Source organism: Salmo salar, chromosome 05, assembly GCF_965601325.2.
Source record: "Salmo salar chromosome 05, fSalSal1, whole genome shotgun sequence".
Lineage (NCBI taxonomy): Eukaryota > Metazoa > Chordata > Actinopteri > Salmoniformes > Salmonidae > Salmo > Salmo salar.
Window position 1 is genome coordinate 72,643,348 of NC_138295.1, and position 24,153 is coordinate 72,667,500.

The 24,153-nt window shown below is 49.3% G+C and overlaps 1 protein-coding gene and 1 long non-coding RNA gene across 3 annotated transcripts in view; both read right to left on the reverse strand.

Annotated features, from left to right (window-relative positions):
- Positions 1-24,153, reverse strand: part of LOC106576393 (Ets2 repressor factor like 3) — an 80,104-nt gene that overhangs the window by 9,000 nt on the left and 46,951 nt on the right. Inside the window, 1 exon segment of the mRNA XM_045718726.2 lies at positions 20,536-20,770. Coding sequence (XP_045574682.2) covers positions 20,536-20,770 — 235 coding nt within the window.
- LOC145879554 (uncharacterized) lies at positions 2,788-5,556 on the reverse strand. 2 transcript variants are annotated; one of them, XR_014392399.1, is made up of 3 exons: positions 4,329-5,556; positions 4,142-4,180; positions 2,788-4,028 (listed from the first exon to the last, which is right to left on the reverse strand). It is a non-coding gene; the product is annotated as an uncharacterized LOC145879554 (long non-coding RNA). The 2 variants fall into 2 exon arrangements; XR_014392400.1 differs by lacking the exon at positions 4,329-5,556 and having other exon boundaries at positions 2,788-3,194; positions 3,226-4,028; positions 4,142-4,314.

Sequence of the window (24,153 nt, forward strand, 5' to 3'; positions counted from 1 at the left end):
ATAGCCATTCTCTCTCACTCTCCCATGGCGGGCGGCCAGGTGCCTGTAAGTCTCCATCCATAACCTTTGTCCTGTTATACAACATCTTTCCTTTTTCTTCTTCCATCTCACATCCCTTTATATAACCCCACAGCCCCTCACCAACCTAACACCGCTCTGACTAACCCCACAGCCCCTCACCAACCTAACCCTGCTCTGACTAACCCCACAGCCCCTCACCAACCTGACACTGCTCTGACTAACCCCACAGCCCCTCACCAACCTAACCCTGCTCTGACTAACCCCACAGCCCCTCACCAACCTAACACTGCTCTGACTAACCCCACAGCCCCTCACCAACCTAACACTGCTCTGACTAACCCCACAGCCCCTCACCAACCTGACACTGCTCTGACTAACCCCACAGCCCCTCACCAACCTAACACTGCTCTGACTAACCGCACAGCCCCTCACCAACCTAACACTGCTCTGACTAACCCCACAGCCCCTCACCAACCTAACACCGCTCTGACTAACCCCACAGCCCCTCACCAACCTAACACTGCTCTGACTAACCCCACAGCCCCTCACCAACCTGACACTGCTCTGACTAACCCCACAGCCCCTCACCAACCTAACACCGCTCTGACTAACCCCACAGCCCCTCACCAACCTGACACTGCTCTGACTAACCCCACAGCCCCTCACCAACCTGACCCTGCTCTGACTAACCCTACAGCCTCTCACCAACCTAACCCTGCTCTGACTAACCCCACAGCCCCTCACCAACCTAACACCGCTCTGACTAACCCCACAGCCACTCACCAACCTAACCCTGCTCTGACTAACCCCACAGCCCCTCACCAACCTAACACTGCTCTGACTAACCACACAGCCCCTCACCAACCTAACCCTGCTCTGACTAACCCCACAGCCCCTCACCAACCTGACACTGCTCTGACTAACCCCACAGCCCCTCACCAACCTAACCCTGCTCTGACTAACCCCACAGCCTCTCACCAACCTAACACTGCTCTGACTAACCCCACAGCCCCTCACCAACCTAACCCTGCTCTGACTAACCCCACAGCCCCTCACCAACCTGACACTGCTCTGACTAACCCCACAGCCCCTCACCAACCTGACACTGCTCTGACTAACCCCACAGCCCCTCACCAACCTGACACTGCTCTGACTAACCCCACAGCCCCTCACCAACCTGACACTGCTCTGACTAACCCCACAGCCTCTCACCAACCTGACACTGCTCTGACTAACCCCACAGCCCCTCACCAACCTAACCCTGCTCTGACTAACCCCACAGCCCCTCACCAACCTAACCCTGCTCTGACTAACCCCACAGCCCCTCACCAACCTAACCCTGCTCTGACTAACCCCACAGCCTCTCACCAACCTGACACTGCTCTGACTAACGCCACAGCCCCTCACCAACCTAACACCGCTCTGACTAACCCCACAGCCCCTCACCAACCTAACACCGCTCTGACTAACCCCACAGCCCCTCACCAACCTAACACTGCTCTGACTAACCCCACAGCCCCTCACCGACCTAACACTGCTCTGACTAACCCCACAGCCCCTCACCAACCTAACACTGCTCTGACTAACCCCACAGCCCCTCACCAACCTAACACTGCTCTGACTAACCCCACAGCCCCTCACCAACCTAACCCTGCTCTGACTAACCCCACAGCCCCTCACCAACCTAACACTGCTCTGACTAACCCCACAGCCCCTCACCAACCTGACACTGCTCTGACTAACCCCACAGCCCCTCACCAACCTAACACTGCTCTGACTAACCCCACAGCCCCTCACCAACCTGACACTGCTCTGACTAACCCCACAGCCCCTCACCAACCTGACACTGCTCTGACTAACCCCACAGCCCCTCACCAACCTGACACTGCTCTGACTAACCCCACAGCCCCTCACCAACCTGACACTGCTCTGACTAACCCCACAGCCCCTCACCAACCTGCCACTGCTCTGACTAACCCCACAGCCCCTCACCAACCTAACACTGCTCTGACTAACCCCACAGCCCCTCACCAACCTAACACTGCTCTGACTAACCCCACAGCCCCTCACCAACCTAACACTGCTCTGACTAACCCAACACCAACCTAACACTGCTCTGACTAACCACACAGCCCCTCACCAACCTAACCCTGCTCTGACTAACCCCACAGCCCCTCACCAACCTGACACTGCTCTGACTAACCCCACAGCCCCTCACCAACCTAACACCGCTCTGACTAACCCCACAGCCCCTCACCAACCTAACACCGCTCTGACTAACCCCACAGCCCCTCACCAACCTAACACCGCTCTGACTAACCCCACAGCCCCTCACCAACCTAACACCGCTCTGACTAACCCCACAGCCCCTCAACAACCTAACACTGCTCTGACTAACCCCACACCAACCTAACACTGCTCTGACTAACCACACAGCCCCTCACCAACCTAACCCTGCTCTGACTAACCCCACAGCCCCTCACCAACCTAACACTGCTCTGACTAACCCCACAGCCCCTCACCAACCTAACACTGCTCTGACTAAACCCACAGCCCCTCACCAACCTAACACCGCTCTGATTAACCTCACAGCCCCTCACCAACCTAACACTGCTCTGACTAACCCCACAGCCCCTCACCAACCTAACACTGCTCTTACTAACCCCACAGCCCCTCACCAACCTAACCCTGCTCTGACTAACCCCATAGCCCCTCACCAACCTAACCCTGCTCTAACCCCACAGCCCCTCACCAACCTAACACTGCTCTGACTAACCCCACACCAACCTAACACCGCTCTGACTAACCCCACAGCCCCTCACCAACCTAACACCGCTCTGACTAACCCCACAGCCCCTCACCAACCTAACACCGCTCTGATTAACCTCACAGCCCCTCACCAACCTAACCCTGCTCTGACTAACCCCACAGCCCCTCACCAACCTAACCCTGCTCTGACTAACCCCACAGCCCCTCACCAACCTAACCCTGCTCTAACCCCACAGCCCCTCACCAACCTAACACCGCTCTGACTAACCCCACAGCCCCTCACCAACCTAACACCGCTCTGACTAACCCCACAGCCCCTGACCAACCTAACACCACTCTGACTAACCCCACAGCCCCTCACCAACCTAACACTGCTCTGACTAACCCCACAGCCCCTCACCAACCTAACACTGCTCTGACTAACCCCACACCAACCTAACACTGCTCTGACTAACCCCACAGCCCCTCACCAACCTAACCCTGCTCTGACTAACCCCACAGCCCCTCACCAACCTAACACTGCTCTGACTAACCCCACAGCCCCTCACCAACCTGACACTGCTCTGACTAACCCCACAGCCCCTCACCAACCTGCCACTGCTCTGACTAACCCCACAGCCCCTCACCAACCTAACCCTGCTCTGACTAACCCCACAGCCCCTCACCAACCTAACACTGCTCTGACTAACCCCACAGCCCCTCACCAACCTGACACTGCTCTGACTAACCCCACAGCCCCTCACCAACCTAACACTGCTCTGACTAACCCCACAGCCCCTCACCAACCTAACACTGCTCTGACTAACCCAACACCAACCTAACACTGCTCTGACTAACCACACAGCCCCTCACCAACCTAACCCTGCTCTGACTAACCCCACAGCCCCTCACCAACCTGACACTGCTCTGACTAACCCCACAGCCCCTCACCAACCTAACACCGCTCTGACTAACCCCACAGCCCCTCACCAACCTAACACCGCTCTGACTAACCCCACAGCCCCTCACCAACCTAACACCGCTCTGACTAACCCCACAGCCCCTCACCAACCTAACACCGCTCTGACTAACCCCACAGCCCCTCAACAACCTAACACTGCTCTGACTAACCCCACACCAACCTAACACTGCTCTGACTAACCACACAGCCCCTCACCAACCTAACCCTGCTCTGACTAACCCCACAGCCCCTCACCAACCTAACACTGCTCTGACTAACCCCACAGCCCCTCACCAACCTAACCCTGCTCTAACCCCACAGCCCCTCACCAACCTAACACCGCTCTGACTAACCCCACAGCCCCTCACCAACCTAACACCGCTCTGACTAACCCCACAGCCCCTCACCAACCTAACACTGCTCTGACTAACCCCACAGCCCCTCACCAACCTAACACTGCTCTGACTAACCCCACACCAACCTAACACCGCTCTGACTAACCCCACAGCCCCTCACCAACCTAACACCGCTCTGACTAACCCCACAGCCCCTCACCAACCTAACACCGCTCTGATTAACCTCACAGCCCCTCACCAACCTAACACTGCTCTGACTAACCCCACAGCCCCTCACCAACCTAACCCTGCTCTGACTAACCCCACAGCCCCTCACCAACCTAGCCCTGCTCTAACCCCACAGCCCCTCACCAACCTAACACCGCTCTGACTAACCCCACAGCCCCTCACCAACCTAACACCGCTCTGACTAACCCCACAGCCCCTGACCAACCTAACACCGCTCTGACTAACCCCACAGCCCCTCACCAACCTAACACTGCTCTGACTAACCCCACAGCCCCTCACCAACCTAACACTGCTCTGACTAACCCCACACCAACCTAACACCGCTCTGACTAACCCCACAGCCCCTCACCAACCTAACACCGCTCTGACTAACCCCACAGCCTCTCACCAACCTAACACCGCTCTGACTAACCCCACAGCCCCTCACCAACCTAACACCGCTCTGACTAACCCCACAGCCCCTCACCAACCTAACGCCGCTCTGACTAACCCCACAGCCCCTCACCAACCTAACGCCGCTCTGACTAACCCCACAGCCCCTCACCAACCTAACACCGCTCTGACTAACTGACTGTGTATGTGTGTGAGAGGGAGAGAGAGTCTGTGTGTGTGTGTGTGTGTGTGTGTGTGTGTGTGTGTGTGTGTGTGTGTGTGTGTGTGTGTGTGTGTGTGTGTGTGTGTGTTTGTATCAGTGTGTGCCCTTGCTCTCTGGATCCCCTTCCAGTCAGTCCACTAAAGGGTGTGAAAGGATGGTTTTATAGCTGCTTAGGTCAGCATATAGAGGAGATGTGTAGTGGACTGACAGCTAGCTGTACTGTCTGTAGCTAGCGTGTTCAGAGGAGGAGAGGAGGGAGAGATAAGAGGTTAGTAAGACTGCTGGTAATACAGTACGATTAGTGGTGTTCCAGTACTGGTGACTGACTGCATGGGTCTGGGACAGTCAGCCAGTCAGTCAGAGTAGCTGTTATTATCTACTACATCTGTTATTTTACCTGGAGCCTCCCACTCTTATTATGCAAAGACTTGTGGTGTCTGTGTATGGAGGCAGACTGTTGCTCTTTTTCTGTCCCTCCTTTAACATCATCTACTGGTTTACCCCTCTTCCCTCCCTCTTTCCCTGGGGGTGATGGAGACAGAGCGGGAGACAGGACAAGCCTGCTCTGTTGAAAACATTGTTAAGGTCAGGCAGCCTCCCAGCAGTATGTCTCTCCATCTCTGACAGAGGAGAGACACATGGTCCTACACAACTCTACCCATTCTCCCTCCCTCCCTCCCTCATCACATAGTCAGAGTAAGGGAATGCTTTGAAGAGCATTTGAACTCACTTCAAAAGAGAATAAAGATTCTTTGAGGGTCTGTGTTTAGCTGCCCCCCCCCACCCAGCCCTGACACACTCCACACACACAAAGGTGAACACACACACCTAAAAACCTTCATCCAGTCATAATCAGATGTAACAATAACCATGTGGATTTAGACTTAGTGAGAGACTTCCAGGAAAATATGCAATGGGTTTATGGGTGCACTATTTGTTGTATGTGTGTGAGATTGTGTGTATACAGTATGTGTGTGAGATTGCAGGACAGGGATTACACCCACGATTACAAACAACTAAACTGGCTGATCAGACAAAATAGAGAAGTAGGCATACACCAAAGAGAGAGAGAGAGGGGAATAGACAGCGAGAGAGTGATGAGAGAGCATGAGATGAGAGTGGAGAGGGAGAACAGAGGGATGGGTCATTTCCTGGAAAATGTAATCAAGACAGTGCTGTGGAATTCCCAGAGTTGATGGAGAGAGGACAGAGGGATCAGATATGATAGAGAAGAGGACAGAGGGATCAGAGATGAGAAGAGGACAGAGGGATCAGAGAGAAGAGAGGACAGATGAGAGGAAGAGAAAGTAGGGGATATTGGAATCCTCTTAACAGTGACCATGGCCTAACCATCCTTCTAGTCATATAGCTGCCCTGTCTATTGGAACACAGCTAGCCTCTTCATACTGTCAGTTTCAAAGCAATATGGCTGCTTGATACAGAGTAATCTGTTCTCTCTCTCTCTACACACACACCATCTATTGTCATATAGATGGTCTCTTTAAACACACACCATCTACTAGAGGTCGACCGATTATGATTTTTCAACACCGATAATTGGAGGACCAAAAAAGCCGATACCGATTATTTATTTATTTGTAATAATGCCAATTACAACAATACTGAATGAACACTTATTTTAACTTAATATAATACATAAATACTATCAAGTTAGCCTCAAATAAATAATGAAACATGTTCTATTTGGTTTAAATAATGCAAAAACAAAGTGTTGGAGAAGAAAGTAAAAGTGCAATATGTGCCATGTAAAAAAAAGCTAACATTTAAGTTCCTTGCTCAGAACATGAGAACATATGAAAGCTGGTGGTTCCTTTTAACATGAGTCTTCAATATTCCCAGGTAAGAAGTTTTAGGTTGTAGTTATTATAGGAATTATAGGACTATTTCTCTCTATACGATTTGTATTTCATATACCTTTGACTATTGGATGTTCTTATAGGCACTTTAGTATTGCCAGTGTAACAGTATAGCTTCCGTCCCTCTCCTCGCTCCTACCTGGGCTCGAACCAGGAACACATCGACAACAGCCACCCTCGAAGCAGCATTACCCATGTAGAGCAAGGGGAACAACCACTCCCAAGTCTCAGAGCGAGTGACGTTTGAAACGCTATTAGCGCGCACCCGGCTAACTAGCTAGCCATTTCACATGGGTTCCACCAGCCTAATCTCGGGGGTTGATAGGCTTGAAGTCATAAACAGCACAATGCTTGAAGAATTGTGAAGAGCTGCTGGCAAAACGCACGAAGGTGCTGTTTGAATGAATGCTTACGAGCCTGCAGCTGCCTACCACCGCTCAGTCAGACTGCTATATCAAATCATAGACTTAATTATAACATAATAACACACAGAAATACGAGCCTTAGGTCATTAATATGGTCGAATCCGGAAACTATCATTTCGAAAACGAAATGTTTATTTTTTCAGTGAAATACGGAACCGTTCCGTATTTTATCTAACGGGTGGCATCCCTAAGTCTAAATATTCCTGTTACATTGCACAACCTTCAATGTTATGTCATAATTATGTACAATTCTGGCAAATTAATTACGGCCTTTGTTAGGAATAAATGGACTTCAAAGTTCGCAATGAGCCAAGCGGCCCAAAACTGCTGTATATACCCTGACTGCTTACACGGAACGCAAGAGAAGTGACACAACTCCCCTAGTTATAAGAAATTCATGTTAGCAGGCAATATTAACTAAATATGCAGGTTTAAAAATATATACTTGTGTATTGATTTTAAAGAAAGGCATTGATGTTTATGGTGAGGTACATTGGTGCAACGACAGTGCTTTTTTCGCAAATGTGCTTGTTAAATCAACACCCGTTTGTCGAATTAGGCTGTGATTCAATGAGAAATGAACAGGCAACGCATCGATTATATGCAACGCAGGACACGTTAGATAAACTAGTAATATCATCAACCATGTGTAGTTAACTAGTGATTATGTTAAGATTGATCGTTTTTTTATAAGATAAGTTCGATGCTAGCTAGCAACTTACCTTGGCTTCTTGCTGCCCTCACGTAACAGGTAGTCAGCCTGCCATGCAGGCTCCTCGTGGAGTGCAATGTAAGGCAGGTGGTTAGAGCGTTGGACTAGTAACCGGAAGGTTGCAAAAACGAATCCCCGAGGTGACAAGGTAAAAATCTGTTGTTCTGCCCCTGAACAAGGCAGTTAACCCCCGTTCCTAGGCTGTCATTCAAAATAAGAATGTGTTCTTAATCTGACTTGCCTAGTTAAATAAAGGTGTTAAAAAAAAAAAAAAAATAGATAAGAATCGGTGGCCAAAAAAAACGATTACCAATTGTTATGAAAACTTGAAATCGGCCCTAATTAATCGGCCATTCCGATTAATCGGTCGACCTCTACCATCTACTGTCATATAGCTGCTCTCTATACACACACACACCATGTATTGTCAAATAGCTGCTCTCTGGCTCCCTCTCCCTCCACACAGACAGGCACAGACACACACATTGTAGTACAGTAACTAGGCACTGACTAACAGGAAGTCAGGATTACAAGCCCTCCATGAGTCCCTGTTTATTTTCTGCCTCTCGTCACACCAGCTGCTCACACTCAGGTGTGTGGCTTTATGCACGTGAGACTGAACACTACTGGAAAACCTGGTGTGTGTGACCAGTGTTAGTGGGTGGCTGAACTGTAGTGTGTGTGTGTGTGTGTGTGTGTGTGTGTGTGTGTGTAAGTAAAGATGAGGGTCTAGCTAGGCTGGTCACATGCTCTAAGAGGGTGTGTGTGTGTGGAGATGAGGATCTAGCTGGAGTCTGATTAGGCCAGTCACATGCTCTATGGGCACAAGCGTGTGGTCAAGTGTACTCTGGGTGTGTGTGTGTTCTGCCCACACAGCAAATAAAAGACTCATTCTATCCTGGACAATGAGATGTGTACACACACCACACACACACACGGGACAATAAATGTACAACACACTTAACACAAACTCATACAGTCACCCGCCCTCCTCTCCCTCGTTCTCTCTCTACAATAGGCTCTGTTGTCAGGCCGGGACTCCTGATCTAGTAACAGTCCCAGTCACAGTGGTGTCCCAGCAGTCCTGCTCCATCAAACACACACGGAGTGAACACGGTCGGTGTGTGTGTGAGAGAAGGGGAGGGGTATCCTACAGCGCCTGATGGTAATCTTTACCAGCTGTGGTGAATGGAACCTCTGACCTCTGACCTGTATGAGCTGCTAACAGTCAACATCATGACCCCATCAGAGGACCAGACCACAACATGGTACTGGGACCAGAGAGAGAGACCCAGGGCTTTACTGTGCCACTGCCATCTTGGTTTACTCCCATAGCCCTCCAACCAGTACACTGATGCCATTGTCCACTCTCCCTCTCCACCCCTCTCTCTCTCTGAGCACTGGGTGGAGAGGGCATCCACACTGGGACTGGGACTACAGAGCACAATAATGTCTATGGAACAGGTTTACCTCCAAGTGCTGTGAACCAGTCTCTCTATCACTGTGATTAATATCTCTGATAAAGCACTGTTCATACATTTCACTCAGAGCAACAACAATAAATACATCATCCCTGATCAACTGCATTTGGCACTTTGTTCCATTCCACACACACACACACACACACACACACACACACACACACACACACACACACACACACACACACACACACACACACACACACACACACACACACACACACACACACACACACACACACACACACACACACACACACACACACACACAAGAGCGGTATGTGAGGCCATGCGTCTGTCACCACAACAAACACTCTCAGATTCACATCAATAGTAATGTGGTAAGAGGATTGATGGCACTAAAGACCAATAAAAGACACATTGTAGCAACCATCCCCATATGGAACACATGACAGAGTGGGCCACCTTGCTCCACACATATGGAACACATGACAGAGTGGGCCACCTTGCTCCACACATATGGAACACATGACAGAGTGGGCCACCTTGCTCCACATATAAGGAACACATGACAGAGTGGGCCACCTTGCTCCACACATATGGAACACATGACAGAGTGGGCCACCTTGCTCCACACATATGGAACACATGACAGAGTGGGCCACCTTGCTCCACACATATGGAACACATGACAGAGTGGGCCACCTTGCTCCACACATATGGAACACATGACAGAGTGGGCCACCTTGCTCCACACATATGGAACACATGACAGAGTGGGCCACCTTGCTCCACAAATATGGAACACATGACAGAGTGGGCCACCTTGCTCCACATATATGGAACACATGACAGAGTGGGCCACCTTGCTCCACACATATGGAACACATGACAGAGTGGGCCACCTTGCTCCACACATATGGAACACATGACAGAGTGGACCACCTTGCTCCACACATATGGAACACATGACAGAGTGGGCCACCTTGCTCCACACATATGGAACACATGACAGAGTGGGCCACCTTGCTCCACACATATGGAACACATGACAGAGTGGGCCACCTTGCTCCACACATATGGAACACATGACAGAGTGGGCCACCTTGCTCCACACATATGGAACACATGACAGAGTGGGCCACCTTGCTCCACACATATGGAACACATGACAGAGTGGGCCACCTTGCTCCACACATATGGAACACATGACAGAGTGGGCCACCTTGCTCCACACATATGGAACACATGACAGAGTGGGCCACCTTGCTCCACACATATGGAACACATGACAGAGTGGGCCACCTTGCTCCACACATATGGAACACATGACAGAGTGGGCCACCTTGCTCCACACATATGGAACACATGACAGAGTGGGCCACCTTGCTCCACACATATGGAACACATGACAGAGTGGGCCACCTTGCTCCACACATATGGAACACATGACAGAGTGGGCCACCTTGCTCCACACATATGGAACACATGACAGAGTGGGCCACCTTGCTCCACACATATGGAACACATGACAGAGTGGGCCACCTTGCTCCACACATATGGAACACATGACAGAGTGGGCCACCTTGCTCCACACATATGGAACACATGACAGAGTGGGCCACCTTGCTCCACACATATGGGAGAAATCTGGAGACCAAAGTCAGTGTGGTACCCAGGACTTCAGCTGGAGTTAACTTACACACACTCTCTCACACACACAGTTCAAACGCATGTTTTCAAGCCCCTGCACTTCAATCACCCAGCCCCATGATCTTACAGTTTCCTGTATAGTGAGCACATGGTGATTTCCCTTATCAGGAATACTATTGTAATCCAGTGTGCCTGTGACTTGACTCTCCAAGAGGACACATGACTCTGGTCCCTGCGTCATTCCTGTCTCCTGCTCCCACAGCCACTGTGAAATTCACACTCCCACAGTGAGGATTAGTGTGTGTGTGTGTGTGTGTGTGTGTGTGTGTGTGTGTGTGTGTGTGTGTGTGTGTGTGTGTGTGTGTGTGTGTGTGTTCTTGTTCTTCTATCCAGAGGGACAAAGGCTATTTTACGCTTAGGGGTTTGGTTTAGGGTTACAATTAGGGTTAGGTTTAGGCGGTAGGGTTAGGTTTAGGCGGTATGGTTAGATTTAGGCGGTAGGGTTAGGTGGTAGGGTTAGGGTTAGGCGGTAGGGTTAGGTTTAGGCGGTAGGGTTAGGTTTAGGCGGTAGGGTTAGTTTAGGCGGTAGGGTTAGGGTGAGGTGGTAAGGTTTAGGCGGTAGGGTTAGGTTTAGGCGGTAGGGTTAGGTTTAGGCGGCAGGGTTAGGGTTAGGCGGTAGAGTGAGGTGGTAAGGTTTAGGCGGTAGGGTTAGGCGGTAGGGTTAGGCGGTAGGGTTAAGGTGAGGTGGTAAGGTTTAGGCGGTAGGGTTAGGGTTAGATGGTAGGGTTAGGGTTAGGCGGTAGAGTGAGGTGGTAAGGTTTAGGCGGTAGGGTTAGGCGGTAGGGTTAGGGTGAGGTGGTAGGGTTAGGTGGTAGGGTTAGGTGGTAGGGTTAGGGTTAGGCGGTAGGGTTAGGTTTAGGCGGTAGGGTTAGGCGGTAGGGTTAGGCGGTAGGGTGTAGGGTTAGGTTTAGGCGGTAGGGTTAGGCGGTAGGGTTAGGCGGTAGGGTTAGGTGGTAGGGTGTAGGGTTAGGTTTAGGCGGTAGGGTTAGGTGGTAGGGTTTAGGCGGTAGGGTTAGGTTTAGGCGGTAGGGTTAGGTGGTAGGGTTAGGTTTAGGCGGTAGGGTTAGGCGGTAGGGTGTAGGGTTAGGTTTAGGCGGTAGGGTTAGGTGGTAGGGTTAGGGTGAGGTGGTAAGGTTTAGGCGGTAGAGTTAGGTTTAGGCGGTAGGGTTAGGTTTAGGCGGTAGAGTTAGGTTTAGGCGGTAGGGTTAGGCGGTAGGGTTAGGTGGTAGGGGTTAGGGTGAGGTGGTAAGGTTTAGGGGCAGTAGGGTTAGGTTTAGGCGGTAGGGTTAGGTTTAGGTGGTAGGGTTAGGTGGTAGGTTTAGGAGGTAGGGTTAGGTGGTAGGGTTAGGTTTAGGCGGTAGGGTTAGGCGGTAGGGTTAGGTTTAGGTGGTAGGGTTAGGTGGTAGGTTTAGGCGGAAGGGTTAGGTTTAGGCGGTAGGGTTAGGCGGTAGGGATAGGGTTAGGCGGTAGGGTTAGGCGGTAGGGTTAGGTTTAGGTGGTAGGGTTAGGTGGTAGGTTTAGGCGGTAGGGTTAGGTTTAGGCGGTAGTGTTAGGTTTAGGCGGTAGGGTTAGGTTTAGGCGGTAGGGTTAGGGTGAGGTGGTTAGGTTTAGGCGGTAGGGTTATGGTTAGGCGGTAGGGTTAGGTTTAGGCGGTAGGGTTAGGTTTAGGCGGTAGGGTTAGGTTTAGGCGGTAGGGTTAGGGTGAGGTGGTTAGGTTTAGGCGCTAGGGTCAGGCGCTAGGGTTAGGTTTAGGCGGTAGGGTTAAGCAGTAGGGTTAGGTTTAGGCGGTAGGGTTAGGTTTAGGTGGTAGGGTTAGGTGGTAGGTTTAGGAGGTAGGGTTAGGTGGTAGGGTTAGGTTTAGGCGGTAGGGTTAGGCGGTAGGGTTAGGTTTAGGTGGTAGGGTTAGGTGGTAGGTTTAGGCGGAAGGGTTAGGTTTAGGCGGTAGGGTTAGGCGGTAGGGTTAGGTTTAGGTGGTAGGGTTAGGTGGTAGGTTTAGGCGGTAGGGTTAGGTTTAGGCGGTAGGGTTAGGTTTAGGCGGTAGGGTTAGGTTTAGGCGGTAGGGTTAGGTTTAGGTGGTAGGGTTAGGTGGTAGGTTTAGGAGGTAGGGTTAGGTGGTAGGGTTAGGTTTAGGCGGTAGGGTTAGGCGGTAGGGTTAGGTTTAGGTGGTAGGGTTAGGTGGTAGGTTTAGGTGGAAGGGTTAGGTTTAGGCGGTAGGGTTAGGCGGTAGGGATAGGGTTAGGCGGTAGGGTTAGGCGGTAGGGTTAGGTTTAGGTGGTAGGGTTAGGTGGTAGGTTTAGGCGGTAGGGTTAGGTTTAGGCGGTAGGGTTAGGTTTAGGCGGTAGGGTTAGGTTTAGGCGGTAGGGTTAGGGTGAGGTGGTTAGGTTTAGGCGGTAGGGTTAGGGTTAGGCGGTAGGGTTAGGTTTAGGCGGGCGGTAGGGTTAGGTTTAGGCGGTAGGGTTAGGTTTAGGCGGGTAGGGTTAGGGTGAGGTGGTTAGGTTTAGGCGCTAGGGTCAGGCGCTAGGGTTAGGTTTAGGCGGTAGGGTTAAGCAGTAGGGTTAGGCACTAGGGTTAGGCGCTAGGGTTAGGTTTAGGCACTAGGGTTAGGCGCTAGGGTTAGGTTTAGGCGGTAGGGTTAAGCGGTAGGGTTAGGTGGTAGGGTTTGGGTTAGGTGGTAGGGTTAGGCGGTAGGGATAGGGTTAGGCGGTAGAGTTAGGCGGTAGGGATAGGGTTAGGCGGTAGGGTTAGGCGGTAGCGGTAGGGTTAGGCGGTAGGGTTAGGTTTAGGCGGTAGGGTTAGGCGGTAGAGTTAGGTTTAGGCGGTAGGGTTAGGTTTAGGCGGTAGGTTTAGGCGGTAGGGTTACGCGGTAGGGTTAGGTTTAGGTGGTAGGGTTAGGCGGTAGGGTTAGGGTTAGGCGGTAGGGTTAGGCGGTAGGGTTAGGCGGTAGGGTTAGGCGGTAGGGTTAGGTTTAGGTGGTAGGGTTAGGCGGTAGGGTTAGGCGGTAGGGTTAGGGTTAGGAGGCGGTAGGGTTAGGTGGTAGGGTTAGGCGGTAGGGTTAGGGTTAGGCGGTAGGGTTAGGCGGTAGGGGGTTAGGTTTAGGCGGTAGGGTTAGGGTTAGGCGGTAGGGTTAGGCGGTAGGGTTAGGTTTAGGCGGTAGGGTTAGGTTTAGGTGGTAGGGTTAGGCGGTAGGGTTAGTTTTAGGTGGTAGGGTTAGGCGGTAGGCGGTAGGGTTAGGCGGTAGGGTTAGGTTTAGGTGGTAGGGTTAGGCGGTAGGCGGTAGGGTTAGGTTTAGGTGGTAGGGTTAGGCGGTAGGGTTAGGCGGTAGGGTTAGGTTTAGGTGGTAGGGTTAGGCGGTAGGGTTAGTTTTAGGTGGTAGGGTTAGGCGGTAGGCGGTAGGGTTAGGTTTAGGTGGTAGGGTTAGGCGGTAGGGTTAGGGTTAGGCGGTAGTTAGGTTTAGGCGGTAGGGTTAGGCGATAGGCGGTAGGGTTAGGTTTAGGTGGTAGGGTTAGGCGGTAGGGTTAGGTTTAGGTGGTAGGGTTAGGCGGTAGGGTTAGGGTTAGGCGGTAGGGTTAGGGTTAGGCGGTAGGGTTAGGCGGTAGGGTTAGGTGGTAGGGTTAGGTGGTAGGGTTAGGCGGTAGGGTTAGGGTTAGGTGGTAGGGTTAGGCGGTAGGGTTAGGTTTAGGTGGTAGGGTTAGGCGGTAGGGTTAGGGTTAGGTGGTAGGGTTTGGTGGTAGGGTTAGGTTTAGGCGGTAGGGTTAGGCGGTAGGGTTAGGGTTAGGTGGTAGGGTTAGGTGGTAGGGTTAGGTTTAGGTGGTAGGGTTAGGCGGTAGGATTAGGTTTAGGTGGTAGGGTTAGGCGGTAGGTTTAGGTAGTAAGGTTAGAGAAAATAGGATTTTGAAAGGAAATCAATTTTAGGTCTCCACAAAGATAGAAATAAGTATGTGTGTTAAGGTCAGAGATATGAGGGAGAGAGACGCTACAGAAGGAAAGATGGAGAGAAAGATACAAAGCGGAGCAGAGTGAAAGAGGAGGAAGGCTGTGATGAATGTAGAAAATATGTTTTTAAATAAAGACAAACCCTGGAATGAGTAGGTGTATCCAAACTTTTGACTGGTACTATATATATAAATTAATTAATTAATTAATTAATTAATTACATACTGGTGGACTAAGCTCCATATCTGTTCCAATACTGTGACTCTACTGGACACTACCCATAGACTATAAGGAGGATGAGACCAGAGGAAATGAGAAGGGGTGAGGAGAGGATGAGAGGAAGAGAAGAGTGAGGTAGCGTGAGGAGAGAATAAGGAAGAAGAGGAGGGATCTCACATCATTAAGATGTATTAAGACCCAAAAGGACTTATTCAATGAGGAATTAATACAAAAGGAAAAACACCCCCCTCCCTCCAAACTGTGATTTGCAATTAGTGTGTTAAACCAGCCTGTCCTCATCAGACCCCATCTGCAACAGACACCATGTTAATCACACCACAGTAGAGACCTTACGTAAGCCCAACCCTAAACAGGGTGACCCCATCGCTCTTCTGCTCTCACTGCTTCCAGATTATGTGTGGTTTATCAGTGCTTAGTCTAATCTTTGTCCAGTGAAGTCAGAAATACAAGAGACTACAAGCCAGCCCATTCAAACAGTCAGGGGTGACTGGTCAGGGGCGACTGGTCAGGGGCGACTGGTCAGGTTAGATACTTGGCTGTTGAACTGTGTAGTTCTCCCAGGTTATGGCTCCTATTCTCTGTCCTGATCGAAGCAATTGCATTGCAATGTGTCACCTACGTATTATTCTAGACTGTACAGATTAGTCCAAAGTGTATGTCAAAGTCTGTTGTGTTGCTGTCAGTGAGTAAATTGTGTGTTACGGTGAGTGTGTGTAGCTGAGAGGTAGATCAGGACAGAGTCTGTGTGACAAATCCAGGCTAAGCAGTGAGCCGCCTGGGGGATGATACTGTGCAGCCTGAGGCCTGGATGGAAGGATTACTGGCTCGTTACACTACAGGGTCACAGACCTAACAGTAAGCCTAGGGTCATCACCAAAATAGCTTGAATTGGTGTCACAGTGTATGGGGGTCATTGCCGTAACGGAGAGGCCCTAATGGGTGTTAGGGTCAGTGCCATAAGAGAAGGCTATATGGGACCTGAGTTGGTGTCCATAAACGATGGGCTTCAGAGTCACATGTGATAGGCTGCATGTGGTCAGACTAGTTATACAGTAGGGATGGACAATTGGCCTTTTGGACTGTTCCAGTTCTCGCATGATTTTTTTAAATCGCTCGAGTACTATTTTTAGAACAAGGGCGGCACAGGAAACAAATATGTGCGCATTTATCTTCTGTTTATGCCTACAGTGTGCAACAATGCCTCATTTATCATAACCATTATAGATAACGAATCTGAATTGCTAAATTGCCTCATATATACTGCTCAAAAAAATAAAGGGAACACTTAAACAACACATCCTAGATCTAAATGAAAAAAATAAACTTATTAAATACTTTTTTCTTTACATAGTTGAATGTGCTGACAACAAAATCACACAAAAATAATCAATGGAAATCCAATTTATCAACCCATGGAGGTCTGGATTTGGAGTCACACTCAAAATTAAAGTGGAAAACCACACTACAGACTGATCCAACTTTGATGTAATGTCCTTAAAACAAGTCAAAATGAGGCTCAGTAGTGTGTGTGGCCTCCACGTGCCTGTATGACCTCCCTACAACGCCTGGGCATGCTCCTGATGAGGTGGCGGATGGTCTTCTGAGGGATCTCCTCCCAGACCTGGACTAAAGCATCCGCCAACTCCTGGACAGTCTGTGGTGCAACGTGGCGTTGGTGGATGGAGCGAGACATGATGTCCCAGATGTGCTCAATTGGATTCAGGTCTGGGGAACGGGCGGGCCAGTCCATAGCATCAATGCCTTCCTCTTGCAGGAACTGCTGACACACTCCAGCCACATGAGGTCTAGCATTGTCTTGCATTAGGAGGAACCCAAGGCCAACCGCACCAGCATATGGTCTCACAAGGGGTCTGAGGATCTCATCTCGGTACCTAATGGCAGTCAGGCTACCTCTGGCGAGCACATGGAGGGCTGTGCGGCCCCCCAAAGAAATGCCACCCCACACCATGACTGACCCACCGTCAAACCGGTCATGCTGGAGGATGTTGCAGGCAGCAGAACGTTCTCCACGGCGTCTCCAGACTCTGTCACGTCTGTCACATGTGCTCAGTGTGAACCTGCTTTCATCTGTGAAGAGCACAGGGCGCCAGTGGCGAATTTGTCAATCTTGGTGTTCTCTGGCAAATGCCAAACGTCCTGCACGGTGTTGGGCTGTAAGCACAACCCCCACCTGTGGACGTCGGGCCCTCATACCACCCTCATGGAGTCTGTTTTGATCGTTTGAGCAGACACATGCACATTTGTGGCCTGCTGGATGTCATTTTGCAGGGCTCTGGCAGTGCTTCTCCTGCTCCTCCTTGCACAAAGGCGGATGTAGCGGTCCTGCTGCTGGGTTGTTGCCCTCCTACGGTCTCCTCCACGTCTCCTGATGTACTGGCCTGTCTCCTGGTAGCGCCTCCATGCTCTGGGCACTACGCTGACAGGCACAGCAAACCTTCTTGCCATAGCTCGCATTGATGTGCCATCCTGGATGAGCTGCACTACCTGAGCCACTTGTGTGGGTTGTAGACTCCGTCTCATGCTACCACTAGAGTGAAAGCACCGCCAGCATTCAAAAGTGACCAAAACATCAGCCAGGAAGCATAGGGACTGAGAAGTGGTCTGTAGTCCCCACCTGCAGAACCACTCCTTTATTGGGGATGTCTTGCTAATTGCCTATAATTTCCACCTGTTGTCTATTCCATTTGCACAACAGCATGTGAAATCTATTGTCAATCAGTGTTGTTTCCTAAGTGGACAGTTTGATTTCACAGAAGTGTGATTGACTTGGAGTTACATTGTGTTGTTTAAGTGTTCCCTTTATTTTTTTGAGCAGTGTATATTCAGTCAATGAAAAAACAAGTGCCATTTAAGATGAATTCATTGAAACTGTAATGTCATCAGGTTGTATTATATTGGTGAACACAATCTTGAAAAAGGTCGTAACCTCAGCAATGTGGCGCTTGCTTGTAGAAGCCTATGGCTGTGCAATGGCATAGCCTTGTTTTGTTCATTTAGCAGACAAGACGCTCATATCACAGTCAAGACACCTATTTTATATAAGAAAACGGATGTAATATAGCGTAACAGAATAGTGCCATGAAACTGGGCTACATTAGTCAGGGTTACAAACCAAAATCTGTCTTCTTTTTGATATACAGACATTGGATTTAGTGTATTATGTCTGTTCCTTGGATTTTTTAGAATTGATTAACAATACTACATTGAACACTACATGGGGATGAGTTACGTCCAGGACATCTGTTTGGTGAGGAGGCCTAGACTTTATACAATTTTTAGTTTTCATTCATTTTTACAATATAGCCAATTTTGACTTTGTGGCTGTGGTAACCAGTGACAACCGCAAAGTACCCTAAGCAGAAAATGACTAAATTATTCCCAAACTGCAGGGTCAGTGCCAATATGATAGGCCTACAGTATACAGTGTATTGGGAGATAGGGTCAGTGCCAATATGATAGGCCTACAGTATACAGTGTATTGGGAGATAGGGTCAGTGCCAATATGATAGGCCTACAGTATACAGTGTATTGGGAGATAGGGTCAGTGCCAATACGATAGGCCTACAGTATACAGTGTATTGGGAGATAGGGTCAGTGCCAATATGATAGGCCTACAGTATACAGTGTATTGGGAGATAGGGTCAGTGCCAATATGATAGGCCTACAGTATACAGTGTATTGGGAGATAGGGTCAGTGCCAATATGATAGGCCTACAGTATACAGTGTATTGGGAGATAGGGTCAGTGCCAATACGATAAGCCTACAGTATACAGTGTATTGGGAGATAGGGTCAGTGCCAATATGATAGGCCTACAGTATACAGTGTATTGGGAGATAGGGTCAGTGCCAATATGATAGGCCTACAGTATACAGTGTATTGGGAGATAGGGTCAGTGCCAATATGATAGGCCTACAGTATACAGTGTATTGGGAGATAGGGTCAGTGCCAATACGATAGGCCTACAGTATACAGTGTATTGGGAGATAGGGTCAGTGCCAATATGATAGGCCTACAGTATACAGTGTATTGGGAGATAAGGTCAGTGCCAATATGATAGGCCTACAGTATACAGTGTATTGGGAGATAGGGTCAGTGCCAATATGATAGGCCTACAGTATACAGTGTATTGGGAGATAGGGTCAGTGCCAATATGATAGGTCTACAGTATACAGTGTATTGGGAGATAGGGTCAGTGCCAATATGATAGGCCTACAGTATACAGTGTATTGGGAGATAGGGTCAGTGCCAATACGATAGGCCTACAGTATACAGTGTATTGGGAGATAGGGTCAGTGCCAATATGATAGGCCTACAGTATACAGTGTATTGGGAGATAAGGTCAGTGCCAATATGATAGGCCTACAGTATACAGTGTATTGGGAGATAGGGTCAGTGCCAATATGATAGGCCTACAGTATACAGTGTATTGGGAGATAGGGTCAGTGCCAATATGATAGGCCTACAGTATACAGTGTATTGGGAGATGGGGTCAGTGCCAATATGATAGGCCTACAGTATACAGTGTATTAGGAGATAGGGTCAGTGCCAATATGATAGGCCTACAGTATACAGTGTATTAGGAGATAGGGTCAGTGCCAATATGATAGGCCTACAGTATACAGTGTATTAGGAGATAGGGTCAGTGCCAATATGATAGGCCTACAGTATACAGTGTATTGGGAGATAGGGTCAGTGCCAATATGATAGGCCTACAGTATACAGTGTATTGGGAGATAGGGTCAGTGCCAATATGATAGGCCTACAGTATACAGTGTATTGGGAGATAGGGTCAGTGCCAATATGATAGGCCTACAGTATACAGTGTATTGGGAGATAGGGTCAGTGCCAATATGATAGGCCTACAGTATACAGTGTATTGGGAGATAGGGTCAGTGCCAATATGATAGGCCTACAGTATACAGTGTATTGGGAGATAGGGTCAGTGCCAATACGATAGGCCTACAGTATACAGTGTATTGGGAGATAGGGTCAGTGCCAATATGATAGGCCTACAGTATACAGTGCTTTAGGGGTGAGAGCTGGTGTCATAGTCATAACAGCCAGCTTAGGCAGGTGTGAGAGACATGGTCATGTCAAGCAGATGTGCACAACATAACAATAAACCTGCATCTGGGGCCTAAGCCCGAGCTTTAAGAGTAACTGGGGCCTGGATCACTGCCATAAGACAGCCATGTGCATTAGGATCAGTGTGTAAACAGCACATTGGGCTGGACACGCTTGGTGTCATTGAGTTTCCTTACCGGAGTGCCCTGCTCAGCTTGTCGTAGTTCATCTGGGGTTTGCACTTGCGGGCCCCCCATAACCGGGCCACCTCGTCAGGGTCCTTGATGACAAACTCTCCATAGTCCCCCTGCCAGGCGATGACATCATGGTACTCCTCCTTCCTCAGCAGCTCCAGGATGAAGTGCCACAGCTGGATCTGTCGCGAGCCGGGGCTGGACTCGGGTTTGTAGGCCCAGTCTGGAAAGGCAAACCCTGGGGAGGAGAGGGGGTAGACCAGGGAGAAGGGAGTTAGCCTGGAGGTCCGTGGAGCACAGCCATACTGATGGACTGAGACGATTAGCCTTCATAGAGGACAGCACGTTCAGAAAGGCTATGCTCTCAGTCATGAATACTGACTCCTACAAGAGGAGAGAGGTTGCTGCTAGCCCTGTCAGGTGTTCTCAGGTGCAGAGTGGAACATGTGTTCCAGAAGAGGAAAGAGGATTTGTGAGGCCTATTTGTGTTCAGTCTTTTAGTTCTCTGTCTGTAGCTTAGAGATGTATTTGTGTTCAGTCTTTTAGTTCTCTGTCTGTAGCTTAGAGATGTATTTGTGTTCAGTCTTTTAGTTCTCTGTCTGTAGCTTAGGGATGTATTTGTGTTCAGTCTTTTAGTTCTCTGTCTGTAGCTTAGGGATGTATTTGTGTTCAGTCTTTTAGTTCTCTGTCTGTAGCTTAGAGATGTATTTGTGTTCAGTCTTTTAGTTCTCTGTCTGTAGCTTAGGGATGTATTTGTGTTCAGTCTTTTAGTTCTCTGTCTGTAGCTTAGGGATGTATTTGTGTTCAGTCTTTTAGTTCTCTGTCTGTAGCTTAGAGATGTATTTGTGTTCAGTCTTTTAGTTCTCTGTCTGTAGCTTAGGGATGTATTTGTGTTCAGTCTTTTAGTTCTCTGTCTGTAGCTTAGAGATGTATTTGTGTTCAGTCTTTTAGTTCTCTGTCTGTAGCTTAGGGATGTATTTGGGATCCATCTGTACATCAGTCTGGTTCTGTTTCTACTGTTATTAACACGTACACAGTGCTGCACATCATCGAGTGTGGCTGCTTGTCACTCACACCTGCCTGACCTGGCCTCTTCTCTGCCCTCCTCCTCTTTCCTCTCCTCCACTCTACTTTGTGTTGTATCTGACTCATGGTAGACTGGGTGTAGAAACCACAACCTTCCTGTCACCGTCACTGCTAGGGTGTCCACCCAACCACAACAGTCCTGCACCGGAAACACTCACTGATCTCCCGCCGGCCCGTGCACTCACTGACCCCTGCCGTGCCCATAGTGAACACTCACTGATCTCCCTGCCGTGATACTACTCTAATAGTGAACACTCACTGATCTCCCTGCCGTGATACTACTCTAATAGTGAACACTCACTGATCTCCCGCCGGTCGCCGTGCCCACTGACCCCGCCGGTCGACTCTAATAGTGAACACTCACTGATCTCCCTGCCGTGATACTACTCTAATAGTGAACACTCACTGATCTCCCTGCCGTGATACTACTCTAATAGTGAACACTCACTGATCTCCCTGCCGTGATACGACTCTAATAGTGAACACTCACTGATCTCCCTGCCGTGATACTACTCTAATAGTGAACACTCACTGATCTCCCTGCCGTGATACTACTCTAATAGTGAACACTCACTGATCTCCCTGCCGTGATACTACTCTAATAGTGAACACTCACTGATCTCCCTGCCGTGATACTACTCTAATAGTGAACACTCACTGATCTCCCTGCCGTGATACTACTCTAATAGTGAACACTCACTGATCTCCCTGCCGTGATACTGACTCTAATAGTGAACACTCACTGATCTCCCTGCCGTGATACTACTCTAATAGTGAACACTCACTGATCTCCCTGCCGTGATACTACTCTAATAGTGAACACTCACTGATCTCCCTGCCGTGATACGACTCTAATAGTGAACACTCACTGATCTCCCTGCCGTGATACTACTCTAATAGTGAACACTCACTGATCTCCCTGCCGTGATACGACTCTAATAGTGAACACTCACTGATCTCCCTGCCGTGATACTACTCTGATAGTGAACACTCACTGATCTCCCTGCCGTGATACTACTCTGATAGTGAACACTCACTGATCTCCCTGCCGTGATACTACTCTAATAGTGAACACTCACTGATCTCCCTGCCGTGATACGACTCTAATAGTGAACACTCACTGATCTCCCTGCCGTGATACTACTCTAATAGTGAACACTCACTGATCTCCCTGCCGTGATACTACTCTAATAGTGAACACTCACTGATCTCCCTGCCGTGATACGACTCTAATAGTGAACACTCACTGATCTCCCTGCCGTGATACTACTCTAATAGTGAACACTCACTGATCTCCCTGCCGTGATACTACTCTAATAGTGAACACTCACTGATCTCCCTGCCGTGATACTACTCTAATAGTGAACACTCACTGATCTCCCTGCCGTGATACGACTCTGATAGTGAACACTCACTGATCTCCCTGCCGTGATACTACTCTGATAGTGAACACTCACTGATCTCCCTGCCGTGATACTACTCTGATAGTGAACACTCACTGATCTCCCTGCCGTGATACTACTCTGATAGTGAACACTCACTGATCTCCCTGCCGTGATACTACTCTAATAGTGAACACTCACTGATCTCCCTGCCGTGATACTACTCTGATAGTGAACACTCACTGATCTCCCTGCCGTGATACTACTCTGATAGTGAACACTCACTGATCTCCCTGCCGTGATACTACTCTGATAGTGAACACTCACTGATCTCCCTGCCGTGATACTACTCTGATAGTGAACACTCACTGATCTCCCTGCCGTGATACTACTCTGATAGTGAACACTCACACACACGACCACAACATTGGTGCTCTTTCTATGTCTGTGGAATACTATTCATAATGAAAACCTCTCCACCTATTTTCCCTGATTCTGTCACTCTTTCCTACTGACAGAGGAAACACCAGCTAGTCCTCCTCCCTCCTCCCCAAATGTACAACGGAAACTCAAAGTGTGAAAGGCGGAAACAGACTGTGGGTGTGGGCACATGTTGATGAGTGTTTGTTTGTCTGCCTGCTCGACTGACCTTGATGTAAATGTGTATTCAAGATTGAGAACACGCCAATATGTGAGTGAATGAGTGTATATTCATGAGGCTTGAATGACAAGTTGAATGCACTTGATAGGCTATTTCCTCACATGTGTGTGGTCATGAAGATGTGACAGGTCTGAGCCAGACTGGGCTTCAGCATCACCGGAGTGTTACATAGTTTCAATCAGAGAGAAACACTGATCACCTACTGTTCAATATGACTATCATCCTCTCTACATAACCATTACTCTGCCAGAGAAGAACAGGAGTCCATAGTTCCGTGATAAAAACCAACTTTCTCCTGACTCGCGTGGCAGGATCTATACAACAGATAACATGGTGTCAGGGAATCAGCTGAACTTCAGACCACATTTAAATTATGAGGTCTAGCGACATCATGGGTGTGTATGACATCACTACAGCAGAAAAGTCACTACCAGTACAGATGAGCCCTGAAAAGCATCAAAGTAACCAAATGTAGCTAGATGTTGGAGGACC